At 39.1% G+C, this 19,469-nt stretch overlaps 1 protein-coding gene across 2 annotated transcripts in view; it reads left to right on the plus strand.

The window, feature by feature from the left end:
* The window catches only part of OLFM2 (olfactomedin 2), a 341,534-nt gene that overhangs the window by 148,744 nt on the left and 173,321 nt on the right, over positions 1-19,469 (plus strand). The window contains exon 1 of one of the 2 annotated variants that reach the window (XM_044278869.1): positions 790-1,089. The exons of the other annotated variant lie outside the window; for it this stretch is intronic. Coding sequence (XP_044134804.1) covers positions 961-1,089 — 129 coding nt within the window. The 5' untranslated portion in view covers positions 790-960. Of the gene's footprint in view, positions 1-789; positions 1,090-19,469 lie in introns of those variants that run through there. 2 annotated transcript variants of the gene reach the window in all.

The raw sequence follows: 19,469 nt of genomic DNA on the forward strand, positions 1-19,469 counted from the left end.
CATCACTGATTATCAATCCCACCCCTTTATTGCACACTATACGTTGGAGTATTATACCCCTATACTGCCCCTTTAACCCAACATCCTTCCCTTTAAACCCCCCTCCACATCCACAATACCTATTATTTTCTTTTGCTTTGGGAATGCTAAATGTTTTACTTGGAGGTGCCAATAAAGCTTTTTTTTTATTATTTACATTAGAAGATAGATAGATAGATTAGATAGATAGATATGAGATAGATAGATAATAGATAGATAATAGATAGATAGATAGATAGATAGATAGATAGATATAAGATAGATAGATATGAGATAGATAGATAATTGATAGAAGATAGATAGATAGATAGATAGATAGATAGATAGATAGATAGATAGGAGATAGATAGATTAGATAGATAGATATGAGATAGATAGATAGATAGATAGATAGGAGATAGATAGATTAGATAGATAGATATGAGATAGATAGATAGATAGATAGATAGATAGATATGAGATAGATAGATAGATAGATAGAGCTCTTATTCGTATGGTTTTCATTACATTTTGTTTTCATTACTTTTATTTGTGTTTTGCTTCCCCAATTATAAAATGGTGTAGAATATGATGCTAAAGAACTACAAATATAATAGATAGATAGACGGATAGACAGATGTCTGGCTGAGTCCTCCCAGCCTGTGGCTTCTCAGGCAGGGACGCGGGGAGGGAGGGAGAAGCGGAGGCAGAGAGGAGGAGGGAGCGGATTTCTCTCTCCCTCTGTCATCCTCCTTTCACTCTGTGCCCAGGTCTGACACAGGCAGGAGCTGCAGTGCAGCCAAGCTTCACCCCCTCCCTAAGGGGCACCTCCATGCCTGCCTGAGCTCTGCACACCTTCATACAGGGACACCCACCTGGAGACAGGAGAAGGGGTGGCAGTCAGGATGCCAACCCCATGAGCATGGTGTTTTTGGTGGCACAATGACAGTCCCCCTGCTAAAAATCGGGGCCGTGCTCAGCACTATGGCAATGGTCACCAACTGGATGTCACAGACGTTGCCATCACTTGTGGGTCTCAATGGCACCAGACCTGGTACTTCTGAAAAAATTGTAAGTTCACGCTGGCGGCTTCTATTAATATTGATAGCGCTGTGCTAAAGTTGGGCAAACAGCGGTGTGACACCTGTAAGCGCCGGTGCTGTGTGTGCATTGTGTGTGTGAACTTATCTGTGTCCTGTCCATTCCATGCATGCAGTGTCCCGTTCCATCAACCGGGCGGCACATTTAGTGTTTTCCAGTATATGGCGGTGTGGGATATCCTCATCTGTCCTGAAAGGTGGTGCTTCAACCACTAACTAAAATGAGTTCTACATATCTACAGTATATATTATTCTATGTTTTTTGTGCTTTATCGTAGACTGTGTTATATCAACAGATGTAGCAGTGCTGAGTTTGTCAGTGCAGCAGACTGTTAGTGAGTGGTGTTATCACAATGCATTATGTGTCAGTAAATCTAATGAGTTACCTTGACTCAACGAGTTATCACAGGCAGTTTAGCTCTGTACAGATGTAGTAGGGTTAACGCACAAACTCTTAACTCATCGCGTTATCTTGAGACAAAAGCCATTGAAAAGCAATTGAAGGTGTTTGCTTAACACATTTAGTTTAGATAACACGTCTCATAAAGCCTGTGTGTTAGCTCTGCTACATCTGTACATCTTTATTTTTACAGAATATCTATCTATCTATCTATCTCATATCTATCTATCTATGTATCTATGTATCTATGTATCTATCTATCTATCTATGTATCTATCTATCTATCTATCTATCTCATATCTATATATCTATGTATCTATGTATCTATCTATCTATGTGTAAGCCAGCATATGCCTATAGCTTTTTGCTAGCTGTAAAGCTGTATATAGAGCACCAGACAGGAAGAGGCTGCCGCCCTGCTCCCAGGAGCTAACACTTCAACTCCTCTAAAGCAAGATTGATATATCTTGTTGCATGTGACTAAACATTTAAAATAAAGGGGATTTATAAATGGAAAAAAAATATTTAATTCTAATAGATAGATATGAGATAGATAGATAATAGATAGATAGATAGATAATAGATAGATAATAGATATATAGATAGATAGATAATAGATAGATAATAGATATATAGATAGATAGATAATAGATAGATAATAGATAGATAGATAGATATGAGATAGATAGATAGATGGATAGATAACAGATAGATAGATAATAGATAGATATGCGATAGATAGATATGAGATAGATAGATAGATAGATAGATAATATGTAGATAGATATGAGATAGATAGATAGATAGATAGATAGATAAATAGATAGATAGATACAAGATTAAAAGATGTCAGATAGTAATGTGTAGATAGATAATAGCTATAAAATTGATGAGATAGGTATATATATATCTACTGATAGATAGATGATAGACAGATAGTTTATATATGTAGATATATTGATAGCTAGATATGCAATTAGATAGATAATAGATAGATATATATTAGATAGATAGAATATCAATAGACAGAGACGTAGGGTACTGTAGATACCTAAGGTAGCTATCTAACTGATGTTGTATCTCATATTATGATTTCTCTTCCCAATGCACTTATTTCTATGATAGAGACAAGCCGATATCTCCGTGATAGTAAATAACCCTCCTCTCTATTAGTCTGGATTCCAGCCTTGTATCATGGATGTACCGCTCCTCTTATTCTCTTATACATATATATATCGTATACATCAAACATGGCAGAGATTGACTGAGTGCAACGGTTCGGATCAGATTGGGATTTACTTCTAGTTAGTAGGTCACTTTTACCAAGGGTGATGATTAAACTAATGCTTTGATGCCTGGAGAAATGAAAATGTATGAGGGATTCAGTATAATGAGTGAACTTTACTGCTTCTGGTCTAGAATGTTAATTAGAAAGAAAGCTTAAAGGGGTCGCCCAGTTTGGACAATCCATTTTTAGATCTTGGGTCTCTGTCGGGTAAGGCTGTTATGAAAATGACCTTTTGTATTAAGGTGCCTCGAGCTAAAGTCACTAATTATGATTGGGGGAGGGGGTTTGGCTTGTGCACGTAGGTACTAGATGAGGACCACAGTTTGGATACATGAGCACTAAGCATTATGTGGTGCCCATTTAATGGAGATAGAAATCCTTAAGTCTAGCCATTGGAGGAGGGGAGTAACCTTGGATATACCATCAAAGAGTTTAAATTTTGAGACATAAAAGCATTTCAAGTTGTTGAAGATGGGCAAATGGACTGGTTTGCTTCTCAGCTGGGTTGTCCTACCCAACTTCTCCATGAGAAGAGTGAACCTTCTCAATGGTCTCCCTTTCTACAGGGATTACAAGTCCTATATAGATGAAGTGGTGGTGAATCCCATGGTCATCCCATTGTTTTCATCTACATAAGATGAGATAGGGTGGATCTGTTCTCCTGGTGGGTGTATTCCAGCAATATGTGGGAGGGGACATATTTTTTCTAACATGTAAATTAGTACCCTATAAATTTACTGGGACAATATGACATTAGCCTGCATACTAGTAACTGCACTGTCCTTAATTTATCACAAATCAAAATATTCTGGGTTGTTTTGGTTCTTTTTGGGTTCTCGAAATCATATCAATCTATGCTGGAAAAGTAATCTGGTAATCAAGTAAGCGTTAGACAGGCCCATCACTAAGTAAATAATCGAGGATGAGCGTTTGTATAAATGCCTGTTATTGATAATTGGCCCGTGTAAAGGTGTGGCCCATCATCCAACGAAGGAGAAAATGCTCATTGTTCAGATGATTGCATCACTTGGTCGGCAACCTTTTCAAACAGCAACCTTCTGCCCAGAAACAATGATTCTCTATGGGGAAGATTGACCACAGTAGCAATCACTGGTCCCCATGTAGAGGAGATGATTGCTCTTTGTAAATGCACTTTCACGGAAGTATTGAGAGCATTTGTATTCGTCCCCGATAATTTTCTGAAGAACCGCCATGTATAGGACCATTAGAGTGGATTGTGTCTCCGGGCAACAGTGGTCATGGGCTCCTTATGAACAACCATAGCTGTTGTAATATACCTGAGTAATTTTGAGGACCATTTGCCTCATATTTAGTAAATTGTGCTTAGACACACGTGTGAGTCCTTTCTGGCCATCGGTCATTGAGCATTGCCTTAATGCCCAAATTGTAAGTCCAGCAGCGGTCATGGGATCCTTACGTACAACAATAGCTGTTTTAATAGACTGGAGTCGTTTTTGGAACATTTACCTTATATTTTGCATCTGGCCACGGGTCATTGAGCATTGCCCTAATGTCTAAATGTTTAGTCCATCCTGGAATATAAGTAAGCGAGAGAATGAGGTGCCTTCAATTAAAAAAGGAACTGAGATGGGGGGGGGGGGGGGGGACAACCTCCGAGCCATATATCTGTATCAATCATGAGTGAGTGGTGGAAATTATCATCACTAGGAGGAAACCCCAAATCTTATAGGAATTCCCCTTCATCAATATCTATTGTGGAACATTATATCTTTGGAGCACTGACAGCTGGGACCACATAGGTATATCAGATGCTATGTAGACAGAAAGGATGCTCTATCTATCTGATGCTAGGAATCATCTCTTTTATACCTTAAAAATGTGGCTAATTATTACCATTACGGCCCATATACTGTACATTTCTGATTATCAGACTTGATGAATGGAGACTAAATTGCAGTTCCAGATATCTATCATTTTATTACTTCTTATGCCGATCCGACCCTCAACAAATTAGGTGAACTGCTTGTCAGAGACCCTAGCCTACTTATAATAAGTGGAAATTCTCCTCGTTGAGGGACTGTCCTTGTGTGAATTTGCATTTTTATATGTTGAGTATCTTTTGCAAGGTAAGACTATTAACTTGAGCTCCTTTCATGATCAGGCCTTAGCCGTCCTCATGATCATCTCACCTTTAGCATTAGTCTATCAGCTTTAGCACAAAGCAAACCAGGAAGCCCTAGAAGTCAGCTCAACAGATTCTGTCTGAGAGAAAGCCGCTAGGCATTATCCACTGCCCTGCACAGCCAGGTCTATAAATAACCTTGGCTGCTAGCCTTGTCTCCACTCTTAAAGGAGGTGATAGAAGGGAGGGCATCCCCACTCATTAACCCCTACAACATTTGCTATCTGTTTTTTAATTAACTAGATGGTTAATCTGGAAAGCATAATAGGTCATGCCGAAATTGTAAAACTATAGTAGGCGGAAAAGCTTTATGACAGAAGAAAGAGGTCAACAAGAGTGTGTTGATGTGACATATTATTTGGACATATGGCAAATGACAAGTTGCCCAATGTAATGGAAGTCAATTGTGATGTCATGAATATATTCTGCTAAGCCGTAATCACTGCTCTTCTCTGAAGATTTGAAGATGGGGGCAAAAACAATGCAGCCACAATCTTTTTCTGTAATGATCCATGGTGGTAAAGAGCTCACGAGTACAAGGAACGTTCAAGTAATGAAGGGTGTCCCAGGCAATGTTGACTTGATTTAATTAGGAATTCACCAAGCAGTGCAATTAAGATACACATATGAAGCAAATGCTATTAGGTAGCTGATAGACCCCAAACATAAGCAAGGAAACAATTGTTTTTATATTAACTCTTACATAGTACACCCAAAATGATTGGTTTTCAACCCTTTCCAAGTGTAAGCCTGGTGGTCTCAGTGTAATTTTGGAACTGCGTGAGTTTATGGTGCACCATCAGATGTCAGTAGAAATTTGTTCATGGAATTCCCAGTGCCATTGTTTTGTCAACCCAATAGTGCTAATGTGGATATCTCAGTTTTTGAGACTATAAAATGTATCCAACATGTAGGCCTCACCAATAGAGCAGTAAAATATATATATATATATATATCCTTAAAGGGTTTGCATCAACTTTCTGTAAAACAATCATTTCTGAAGGTAGCTGTCATTTTGTAATCTATGTCTTATGCCATTATTGTTCCCATCTTCCTTTCTGGGCTATGGTAACATGACTATGTCCATGCCACTCTTATTTCCTGTGATGATATGTCCATGGTCATGTCTAAGCAGCAACAGGGGCAGTGATAGAGGATTGTCTATGTAACTAGTTGGGTGGGAGGACCTATAAGTTAGCTGGTTGTTGATAGGGGTGGTGCTGGAACTGTAAAAGAGGAAGGTGCAAGTGCTGCACACAGGATGGGAAATAATCAAAGTAAAAAAAATAAAAAATTAACACGAGGAAGATGTACATGATGTGAGAAACCACATAAGCATATCTGTTAAAAACTGTAGTAATCCCCTAAACAATGATCTAGTGAAAAGTTTTCGGCCACCATCTTCCTCTTCCTGGAAGTCTACTTTGGTAACGCTATAGGCATAGATGACCAGGTTTTGACTGGTCTTACAGAGTACCACCATCAGTGGAACAAAGATCTAATGCAATGCTGGGTCTTAAAGGTGTTTGCCCATCTGGGCCATTAATGGCATATTGCTAGGATATTCTATTAATGTCACTCCTATCTAGAGAACAGGGCCTCCAAAGTGAAGGATGGCACACAGCGCAAGCTTTAAAATTTCTACATTCACCTCTTTAGGTGTTCTAAAAATAGCTGACGGAGCATGCTCAGCTATTTTTGAAAGTCCCATAGTTGTAAACAGAGTGTGGCTGATCTCTGTTCACTTTGAGGCTCTCGTTCTGTGGATATGATCAGGTCTCACAGGTGGGACCCACACTAACTGACATTGATAGCATATCTTAACGATATGCCTTCAGTGTCTCAGATGGGATATCCCCTTTAGGGATGCATAAGACAGCCCCCATTTAAGCACATCACAAGTGGCCCATTTTTATGAATTTATTCACAAATATAATGATAGAAGTTACTAAAGTGGCTCTCATGAAAGACACCCCCTTTCAAAAACATTCATTAGGAAGATCAGCTGATTTCCTTGGTGGCTTACTCAAGCTTAATTTACTTAGAGAAGAGACGGCTGCTGCAGGGGTAATGTAGTATTATGTAGTGCTAATTCAGATCAATCATCATCCTCAAGACCAGGACCCTGTCTTCAAAGGTGGCTTATAGTTCTTGCTCATAGAGCGAGAGACTCATCTATGAATTTCTTATGCACTAATAGGGCAAATAAATTATTTTTTTTTTTATAAGAAAAGTGGACATGCACGTATGCTTCATAGATGGATGCCTTCAGAATTATTTTCTGTGGTGAACTGAAGGCATGTGAATCGAATATTGTGTAAAACTGCTCCTTTCCAGTTCTTTTCATTCTGCCATACTCAATTGGATTTTGGCAAGGAAGAGGATGGCACCTAGAAACATAAGAACCAATATATATGATAAAAAGTTCCTCTAGCCTGCAGAAGTCAACTAATCCTGAAGCCAAATGTAGTAAAGCGATTAGAAGAATCTATTTCCTCTCTTCTTATTAATCTAGATGTGTCAAATGGTTTCTTCCCAGGTAAATTAACATTCCGGTGGCAAATGCTGGCAATGTCCTAGCAACAGCCAAGTGGAATATCTGCATCTTAAGAAAATATGTTTTCAGAGCAGCTCAAAGATATTAAGGAAATATAGAATATATTAGATTAAACCTGCAACAGTCATTGAGGCTCATGGATCCTTACTGGTCATAACTGACTTGAGAGGTTGAACTTTAGATGTTCTTATGAAAATGTCCCACATTTCTTTAAGAATAAGTCAGAAATCCATTTTCAAAGAGGTAAATGACAGTTCAACCTTTAGTTATTTCCTGTCAGAGAGAAATGTCAGACGATGGGAGACATTTTTATAAGACTCCTTAAATTGGATGTCTTGGCTGTCATTCTTAACTCTACCAACCAAGAGCGGTTACATATCATATAGGCAGACAGATGACTGCTTTGGGCATAATTCAGGTTGCCTCATACATGTACTTCTTCTTGATGGATAGTGTGATCCTGTACAACTCTTTATAGTGACCTCCACGTTTGCAAATTAAAGCTCCCTTAGTTCTGCAAGAGATGGTCCAGTTTGAAGCTCCTGATCCCACCAACTACCAAAATTACTTAGTTGAAAATTTTGACAGACACAGGCCATTCAAATCCAATGTATGATCTAAATGTGTTGATCCTGAGGAAATAAAACCCATATGAAACAGATGTCAGGTTCCTCATATTAGGGAAAAATGTATTCTCGACTCCAAATAATGCAATCAGAATTAATCCCTAGATAAATGTGCCATCTTCAGATGTCTAGCACACAAACTGTATATCTTGTCTTTGAAAAAAGAAATCCAGACCCTTCTTGAACTTCAACAAATCATTCATCACAAAATCTTGTGGCAGAGAGCTCTATAGTCTCTTTGCTCTTACAGTAGAGAACCCCCTTCTGTGTTGATGGTGAAACCGTCTTTCCTCAGAACAACAGGATGCCCCCTTGTCATGGTTACAAGCAGAAGAAAAATCTCTGTTCTTTCCATTCATATATTCATACTGTACATGATGTAGTTTTGAGATCGCCGCTATGAAGTTTTTCTTCCATACTGTTATATTTTATGTGGTAGACAGACCTTTGGACTTCTCAAGCACCAGATGAACTCTTGTTGTTGCCTTGACTCATTCTCGTCTTGACCACTGCAACGCATTACTAATCGGTCTCCCTCTCACTAAACTCTCCCCCCTTAAGTCTGTCCTAAATGCTGCAGCCAGGCTCATCTATCTATCCAACCGCTACACTGATGCTACTAGTCTGTGCCAGTCACTTCACTGGTTGCCCATCCACCACAGAATACAGTTCAAACTTCTTACCCTCACCCATAAAGCTCTCCACGGTGCTGCACCTCCATACATCTCCTCCCTCATTTCCGTCTACCACCCTACTCGTACACTCAGTTCTGTTAGTGACCTAAGATTAACATCCTCCATAATTCGTACCTCTCACTCCCGTCTTCAAGACTTTTATCGAGCTGGACCTACTCTCTGGAACACTCTGCCCCGCAATATCAGGTCAATTCACAACTTCTCTACCTTCAAATGTGCCTTAAAAACACATCTTTTCATGCAGGCTTATCAAGCTACTTAAAATTACAATTTCCCGAGTAAACCTCTTCCCCACCAAATGCTCTTGCCTGAACTCGATCCTCTAACAGTCCAAAACCCGAAGCAGATCGGCCAGCAACACTCCTTTCAGTCAATAATGGCTTGAATCCTACTTATCACAATCAACTACCTTATGTGTCACCCCCGATTCCTCATAGATTGTAAGCTCTTGTGAGCAGGGCCCTGACTCCTAGTGTTTCATTTGTATATTAGCCAGTTACTTTTGTTTTGTACACGAACCTGATGAATTTGTAAAGCGCTGCGGAATATGGTGGCTCCATATAATTAATAATAATTATTATTATTATTATTAGTACCTCTATGTCCTTATTTGGAGGATAAATGAACCTCAGATGCTCCTGTTAAAATAATGATATGGTGACACGAACTAGCACAAGAAGGACACCCCATTTTGTTGTTTCTATTTAATATATTTTCCTTTATTCCCATTCCTATCCTCATCAGTTTTCATACTACTGAATATTGGCTGAGTACTGGACACACCTCATTGCATCCTCACCAATGCAGCATTATCGTTCCTAGCTGAAAGTCATTTGAATACTTGCTTGCCAAAAATGTGACACCCTGTGATCATTTATCAATGGGTGCTGGGGCATAACTACTGCCGTAGAAGCTATATCAGGGAGTACCCAGATTAAGAACCACTGTCAACTGATTACTACGGTGAAGCAGGGACCCTGCAGCATCCAGCTTCACCATTGATACTGCTGCTGGTGCTCAGTGCAAGAGAGGGGGAAGAAAGATGCACCATGATAGGAAGGGCCAAAGCCCAAAAGCATGCAGTATGTGCACTGGTGGCATGCAATTGAAAGTAATCAGCGAGATGTGTGAAGATCTTCAAAGGAAGTTAAAGAGCAGCAGAGAGATAGCTTAGATCCCAGCTTTTTAACACATTCGATTTTGTGTTTTTTTGCGGAAACTACATCAAGTTGAATACGAAGTGGGAGTGAGGTTTGCTATTAGCTCCAACTTTTTCCAGTAATGTCCATGGTCGAGTGACCCTTCAAAAGAAAGGGATTGTCCAAAGAGGACAACAAAGACCGTTTTGAAGAAATAAAAACTCCAGTTGTCCCAGGCTTGGTATATTGATAATAGAACCGAAAAAAGAAAGAAGGCCTCACTTTAATACCGTAAATAGGGGCAAACAGAGAACCAATCATATAAACCTATAAATGCTGCTATAAAAACAACCATAGAATGCCCAGTAGAAATATAAATACTTTATTAGATCATCAATGGATCACAAAAATTCATAAAATATTTTTTACACAGATTTGCTATGGAGAATAATCAGCAAAACAGACTGGAAACAATAGTCCCCCCCGTCGGTGCCTCAAACACCCGCCAAGCAGATGAAAAACATGTCAGTGTAATATGCAGTGAGGTGATTCACCAGTAGAAAATGTCAGTGAACATCCACTACAAGTGTCTGTGATATTCAACTCACTGCACAACCCAGGGGAAGATTATTGTATGAAAAAATGCAGCCCAAAAGTAATGATACAATGGAGCACAAAGTCACATGACATCCATCAAATACATCCAGATGCAATCTGCCCATATACAATAAATCAAGGATACCAGGCTGTAAGATCAAACTCCCACACAAAAAAAAATATCCACTGGGGACGTGAACATACCCACAGACATGATGAAGGGTGGAGGCACCGGACACAGGGCTGGAAGGAACCCCGACGCGCGTTTCGCCTCAGCTTCGTCAGGAGGTTAATGTGAGTGTGGCCATGGCTCCCCCTTTATACCCCTCATGCAGCTACACCTTTAATTAGTATAATTCAGCTGATACCTATTTATCGAGCGCTTGTGCCCGATGATGCACGCCGAGGACATCATGGAGACGCCGCATTCATCAGGAGGAGGGGTGGAACACAAACGTGCGTTCCAGCCCGCCTCCCAAGGAAACGTAGCTGCGTCTCCACGTGACCCGGTGCGCAGCGCATCCTGGCCAAGCGCTATATCAGCCTATACAACAAACCTGCCAAACGGCTCAGAAAGTACCAGAGCCCATCCGAATATATGGCGAATAGTCTTAACCCTTAATGGGATTTGCATGAGGTGTATAAAGTCCGGAAAAAAACTTAAGACCACTGAATATGCATGGCTCATGATAGGGATACAAACAGGGGGGGAAAGAAGAGGGAATAAAGGTGAAAAAGAAGTCGAGGAGAAGAAAAATAAATGAAGATAAATCAACAAAAAATAAACAAAAGAAGATAAACACAAAATCTGCACTGACAATACTATAAACATGATTCCATAATTTCATATTTTCATACAAATATTCATGAATTTCACACCATGATTTAGTATATAAAATGTAACATGATTTCTTATAGATTGCACCCCATGATTTTATAAAAACGGATACACAAGAATTTTACAAATTTATATGTCAGGAATAACATGATTTTATGAATTAGATCCCATAATTTTTAACAATAAATTTACGTATCCATGACATCATGATTCCATATATAATTACAAAAATTTATAATGAATTAGATCCCATAATTTTTAACAATAAATTTACGTATCCATGACATCATGATTCCATATATAATTACAAAAATTTATAATGAGCAGACTTTATGTACATGATTATATAAGACGATATTTAATATATATTTCCTCTAAGACATGGTATATGTATATCAATTATGTATATATACAGGAAGGAGCAATATTTTTCAGAAAAACGAATTTTAATATTATGTTCTCGCCAATATTATCAAGAATAAATGTAAGTAACCCGTGCAACGATGATTATGTAGGTATGGGCCCTAACCAGTAGAGGTCCCATCCTATCTAGCCCATTCAAAATAAAACTACATAGACCCTGTGAAATTATACTACCGCTTAAATATTTCCAAAATAAAAAAAGTGATCCGTTCAGTTCACACATATCGTAAGCAGGTTCCACCAACGTTAAGAGGGGGGAAAATTGGTATATTGATAAATTGGGTACAAGACTTTATTTTTTCTGCCTTCGTTTAGAAGTCATATTCCTCCGTAAACACAGATTTTTTTTTTAAATATTAATATATTCTCTTAGAATATATAGAGGAATGAGTCAAACTGAATGTGAAATCACAAGACTCATAAAATATGATTGATTTTTATATCTAAAGCTTCAATGAAGTCCTTCTATGAAAGAGACATCATAGATAGCTGTGTCGTTGATCATTATAGATGAGGTGAACCTGATCAAACAAGATTACAGCACCCTGGCTTATGAAAAGGGATGAGGATTGTTTTTACTGACCTGCCTATAACACAATCTATGGGGATTTAACATGGTTTCAACTACAAGCCAGGGGACAGTTTATTCATTAGTACCAATAGTGTTATCCAAATTTCCGAACTGAAGTATGTGCATTATGCATCAGTTGTCATGTCTCTTTGTCACATAGTTTTTGGAAGCCTCAATATGTTGTACAGGGCTGAAAACGTGCCTGTTTTATCCAAAAATTGTGCCATACCTGTCTACAGGTTGTGTTTGGTATTGCAGTTAGGCTCCATTGAAGAGAATGGGGCTGAGGATGTGATACCAGACACAACCTGTAGACAGATATGGTGCTGTTTTTGGAAGCAGACAGCCATGTTTATCTAATCCTGGACAATTCCTTGAAAAAATGTGTCACCCAACAGGGGACGATACTAGAATTGAGCGAATTTCTCAAAATTAATTTCAGGTTCAATTCGGTGAAATCACCAGTTGGATTAGAAATAGAAATCTAGAATCTAAAATAGAAAGTGATCAGATTACTCTGAAAAGTAATGTATAATACCATGGAGTCACCTACGGCTGTATCCAACACTTTTCAAGCTCTTTAACACCAAGACGAAATTAGTAATGTCAAGGTGACAGTGACGTGCATGGCTATGGGTAAAAGCATGGTTGGAGGTGGTAACAGCCTGTTTAATAACACGCTGCACTGTCAGATTTTTTTAATAAAAAAAAAAACGGTCCAAATATCCCTTTTTGGTGGCAGATGTCTTCTTCTTTATCTTCTGATCTGCAAAATGGTGGCTTCCATTTTGAGTGATTCATCCAAGGTGAGTTCCAAGTTTCAGAATCACTGGAATTCAAATTTTGAAAAAAATTCATACCCAGTTTGATTTGTGTAGAATCAATTCGCTCATCTCTAGTACCATCTGCTTCCATGTTAATGAAAATATCAAATTTGTGCTCTTCCATACCATTTAGGCCAAGAAAAAGGAAATCCTAAGTATGATTTCATTACATTCATTAGCTTGCTCGATTATAAGGATTGCCTTTATGAGTAAGCCTCATCATATATGTCTGATTCAGCTTCTTTACCCTCATATCCACTGCAGAAAGAACCGAGACTTCAGGTAAAGTTGCCTCAGAAGTCACATAGCTATGACTAATGAAACAATGAAAGAGATGGCAGAGACATAAATAAGACCATGACTAAGAGAGAGACTCGTCCTACACAATGTGGGTTACTTTAGAGGGAGTAAAATAGACAAATGACTAACCTGTTGTAATAGACAATGAAGACTTAGTGCTAAGTAAAAACTGAAAGAAAGTGACAGCCAAGCAACGGGATTGAGCAGAGCTGCTTGTTCCTGCCAGTAGCGCACACATGAGAACAATGGAACAAGTCCCCATGTGTCAGATGAGAGCTCCCAGCAGCTGTTTGACTTCACTTCTTATCATACTCAAACCTCCTTGTTCCTACACCTCTCATATCCCATCTAGTCCATGAAATAGGAGGAAGTAGAGAAAATAAAAATATGTAAAGGGTCAGAAACAGGGTTGGTTTTAGAAAAACTGGCTACTAAAATGGGAATTCAAAAGTTTCACTTCTTGATATATTATAAAAATTTGTTTAAGCAATTTGGGGGAAATTTGTGAAGCGTTGTATGCCATTTTTCTGGTGTAAAAAAGAGCAAATTTTGGCATACATCATTTTTAAAACACAAAAATTTACAACATTTTGTGATTTTACTGAAGTAAAATTTATTTCGGCCAAGAAATTTGATTTTGGTACTTATCGATTCTACCTAAATTACCGTAAAAATACTTTAAAAGTCTATAAGATCTATATCTCTCCCCACTGTCTCTCTCTCTCTCTAAACATTTTACCCAAACAAATGTGAAGAAATTAAGATTCTACCAAATCAGAATCCTTTCAAAAATTCGGGTCAAATTGCGATGCTAACTAATTGATTCATTCATCTCTGCTCTAGACTTGTCTAAAGATGTGCCAAATTTGTCAACATGCGAAAGTTGAATAATTTGGGAAAAATGACAGCAGCTTTTCAACTCAAAGTAGAAACAGGCGCCAGCATTGGGTAATTGGGAACCATAGTTATAAGGAAATGTTAGGTATTATTTTCTTGGTGCCAGGAACTGTTCCTGCTTTTGAATAATGGAGAGAAGATCTGTTAAACTTAGTGTGTAAATCTACCTTATGACAGTATTTTTTAGCCTTTCTATTGTAGGTATTTTGGTATTTTGAAGCTGTTTGGATGCATTCTTAAGTGTGGCCTCAAATGTCTCACAATCACAAGTTATGATTCAAAAGTTGTGGTCATAGTGCCTGGATTCCTAGTGGTCTAGGGTAGCAGACGTGTTCATGCCTACTCCTCTTGTTGTAGTTAATGGAGGGCTAAGGCTTACTTCCTTGGTTGTCTATGGTAGTGGCAATGTTAATGTCAGTAGCCCTGGTGGTCTATGCTATAGAAGTAGGATTAAAGGGTTTTTCTGGGAGTTCGATATTAATGGACTATACTCAGGGTAGGTAATCAATATCAGAATTGTGGGAGTCTAACTCCCGGCTCCCCCACTGATCAACTGGCCTCTGCCTAGGCCAGTGACTTCATGTTCACTGGTCACATGGTCTATGTGCAGCTCAGACCTTTTCAGGTCAATGAGCCTGGCCTGCAATACCAAGCACAGCCACTAAACAATCTACAGCTCTATGATTGGTAAGCTGCAAGAAGGCTTCAGCACTCACTGGAGTGCCACACAGCCTCTTCAAACAGCTTATTGGCAGGGGTGCCAGGTGTCAGACCCCCACCCAACAGATATTGATGACCTATACTGAGGATGGGTCATCAATATTGAACTCCTGGAAATCCACTTTAATACTGCTTCCCTTGTGATTTAAGTTAAGGGAGGGGATAAGGCTTGCTTCCATGCTAGCTTATGGTAGTGAAGGGAATAATACTCCTTTACCTAATGGCCTAGGATAGTAGAGGGTTTGATAAGTTATGCTGGCTTTGTCCTTGCTGCTCTATAAGTGGTGTACAAGGAAGAAACATTAAGGGTCAAGTTGTGATATGTTTTGCCACCCAGAAAAGGAGGGCCTGGTGTTTGTTTCCTCCTCTATGCCTCTGTTTATCATCCTTTGGGCAATTTTCCAATCTATTGTAAAATTCTTGCTACCAAATAGTACAGGAGTCAGGAACATGGACTGGAGCCCTTCTATCCAAGGAAGCTATAGCAACAAAATGGTGTTCCTCTAATTATTAGAGGAACACCATTTACTTGCTATGGCTCCCTTGGATAGAAGGGTTCCAGTCCAGGTTCCCGACTCCTGTAATACTTTTCAGAAATGGCCCAATCTCAAAACATCCAAGAACAACAAATCTTGGCTTTCCAAAGCTTGTATCTTCTGATATGCATCATTGTTAACATTCTGAGGGTCTCCTTGTCACAAGAGTACATATACATTAGAGTCTAATGTATACGCACCCTTGTGACAAGGAGACCCTCAGAATGTTGACCATGATACATATGAGAAGATGCCAGCTTTGGAAAGCCAAGATTTGTTCTTCTTGGATGTTTTCAGATTGGACCATTTCTGAAGAGTATTACTATGTATTAGAATTTATGCTGCTGTCGAAATGTTCTGGAAATACATCTTGGATATGAAACAAAGTTTATACATATGATTTATATTGTATATTAGCCTTTATGTTTGTGTCATTATATAGTAATGTTTAAAACTCGGAGAGATAATCAGATGCGAAGAACATTCTCATCATAAAAGGTGGGGCCTACAATATTGCAAAGCCCTTGATAAATGTTATCACTTTGTCATAAGACATTTTCATTAGCGCTCTTGCTTGTCACGAGAAATGTGATTTTAATGAAAGAAGACATATACTGTACATGTTTCCTTCATTTATTATTCATCCCAAGGTTTGTTACCGGGATATTCACTTAAGATCTTTGGCTTTCTGGAAACATGGAAAAAGCTTGAACTACAATGATATTTTCCACTAGTGTTTTGCATTAGACATTAGGGAAAATGTGTTTCTGTATGATGGTTTAATTTCTGACAGGTCACTTGTTCTTACTTTGTAGGAGCCTCCAATGGGCTCAAGAAGACATACAATGTTTATTTGCCACATGTCGTTAAAATGTTTTTCTGCTTTAGGCACCACATTTTCATGTGCCATGTTAGGCTGTATGAATCTGATAGAGCAGATCCCTGCCCTGAGTTTGGTAGCACTCCTATCCCTCTGGAGAACCTATTGTTTTCAATGATGACTGTTGGACTGCCTCAATAGTGGTTGAGAACCCTTGTAACCTAGGCACCGACAATGAGTGCATAAGTGTGACCTGAGGTTACATTGCCCCAGTGCAAAACCTGTACCAAGATCCCCACCACCCATCTGTTATTTTTAATACTCACTCTTCGTATGTGGCAAAGGAGTCTAGGTGTCCCCTCAGGCACCTGAGTCTAGGTGTGATGCTAACTCTGACCCCCCCCAATACTAATGCTGCTGTGTCCATACATAGAAGGTGGTAGGTGGTGATGGGGTTTCTATCACAGATTATGGACTGGTGTAGAGGAGCTTAAAAGGGATGTCTTGTTTAGCTTCATATATCCTTTTAGAGAACTCTGAGTTAATTATGGATTGGGTTCTGCTCAAGAGCCTTATATTTTGGTTGGAGCAGAGAGAAGTGGCTCAGAGCATCTCATTCTGTGGAGGATCTGCCCTGCATGACACGGAGAGCCTAGTCATTTGACTGCACATTCTTAATTTGCCTTGTGGTAGCGCTGCAGGGAAATTGAACATTGGAACTAAAATTCAACAATTGTAGAGTTTCCCCCACAAATCCTAGCTGATTTTGGTACGCTTTAAACTTACCTTACTGTCAAGGTTTGTCAAAAGTGCCCCTTTAAAGTTGCACCTCAACAAATGTACTGTAGGTGAACCTGTGGGTACATTTGCTTCTCAAACTCTTACAGTCAGAATAGGCTAAATAAAAGAGACATTACTTACCTCACCGATCCTGCACTTTGGCCTTACTCACACTTACTCGCTGCTCTCTTGTTCCCGCCTTGACACACAGGAAGTGGGAGGAAACTCCTGCCCAGCCAATCACTGGCTGTAGGGATGACCATCCTCAGGCTAGGCTGTAATTGGCTGAGCAGGCAACTCCAGGCATTTTCCAATAGCAGGGGATCGGTGAGGTGGATATTGTTTACTGCTTTTTTTAACCCATTCTGCCCTATATGTAACACTCATAGCCACTCATAAGAGCGAAGAAGGCTGATCTCAGATAATAAAGGCTCTTTTGCTAGCGACCAACATTCCTTAAGTTTTTCTGTTTTTTTTTTCACTGAAAGGTCTCTGGTTACTTAGTATTGAGCAACTCTATAAATATCGTCCCCTGTTCTGTTGGTTGAATTTTTTATTGAACAGAATTACTTAAAATGCAGAATAAGTATTTTAAAATGGAAGTCAATAACCATCTCCAGATAAACAGTCTAGAGCAGTGTGTGTCTTAGAAGAAGCATTGCACAGGATGGTCTTATATAGAGTAGTATTGGGCGCGAATATTCAAATCACAAATTTTAATTGCGAATATCGCCACTTCGAGAATTCACGAGGATTTAGAATATAGTGCTATATATTCATATTCTCGAATATTCTAGATTTTTTTTTCACCAGTAACCTCCCTTCTTGCTTGAGGGCCAATGAGAAGGCTGCAATGTCTTTGTCTGAGCTTAGCAACATCCCTAGCAACCAATAGGAAACTTTCCTACCCCTTACTATATAAGAACCTCCACAGCAGCCATTTTCTACAGTTTTATGGAGTTCTGAGAGAGAGAGCAGTGACATTGCTGTGCTCTGTGCTTTCCACTCATTACATTAGACAGTCAGTTAGCTCATATATAATACAGATAGTTAGTAGGAGATAGTCAGTGTAGGCTAGATGGTGATACAGTGTAGCTGATAGGTTCCAGTGCAGGGTGTTAGGTAGTGTGATAGGGATTACTGTTTCTCTGCTGTCCATACATACATGCTACAGACATAGTGCCGTGATGTCACAACACTTAGTGCACCAATCAGTAATACCTGATAAAATGTGAAGTTGCATGTTTTGGGGACCAAAAATGTGCATCATTAGTGCCGATTTGCACAATTGCGAAAATAATGACTGGAGATCATAAATTTATGACGAATATTCTCAAAATATCACGAATTCGACGATTGCTCCTGCTGCTCTTCACTAATATAGAGCACTCATGAATCGAGCACTAGTATTTTGGCAAATATATTATGGGGTGAATTCTTAATTTACATTGTTGGGGTGGCATTGTTAATTTAAAGACATAGCAGAACCTTTCAATTTTCACAGCTCCTCTAGAAAATAAAAGTGGAATCTGATTGGTTGCTATGGGCAACTAAAACTGTTTTCTTTTACATTAGTTTTGATAAATCTCCCCCATAATGGTTTCCCTGCCGTGCAATGTACAGGACACACAGCACATCAAATAAAAGTAATGGCCTCCTTTTCTCTAAATAGCCCTGGAAGTTTCATCTCTGAAGTCAGCAGAATAGTGAGTGCAGCTCTGAAGTATAATACAAGAAGACGTGATAGGGTCTCTATGAGTGCTAGGGGTGACAGTACGGTCCAGGGGTCCCCCCTCGCACGGTTCTGCCTGGAGGCTGGATTTGAGGACGCTTGGGAATATCTGGGACAGGGGAAAAGGGTTTTTTCATGTTTTAGTAAAGCAGGTAAATCATTGTCTAGAATTGACCTAGTACTGATAAATAGCAAATATATGAAATTGATAAAACGAATGAAATATGAAACAAGGTCAATATCTGATCACTCCCCGTTAGTACTTGAATTATGCTTCTCTCAGGATAGATATATATCAAAACCTCCCTTTAGACTAAACCCTTACTGGCTATCAGTCATAAAGACACATGAAATAATTCGAAATGAAATAGGCCGATTCTGGGATATCAACGACGGCTCAGCAAAAATTCAAGTGGTATGGGATACCTTTAAGGCGTACATGAG

This window comes from Bufo gargarizans, chromosome 2, assembly GCF_014858855.1.
Source record: "Bufo gargarizans isolate SCDJY-AF-19 chromosome 2, ASM1485885v1, whole genome shotgun sequence".
Classification (NCBI taxonomy): domain Eukaryota; kingdom Metazoa; phylum Chordata; class Amphibia; order Anura; family Bufonidae; genus Bufo; species Bufo gargarizans.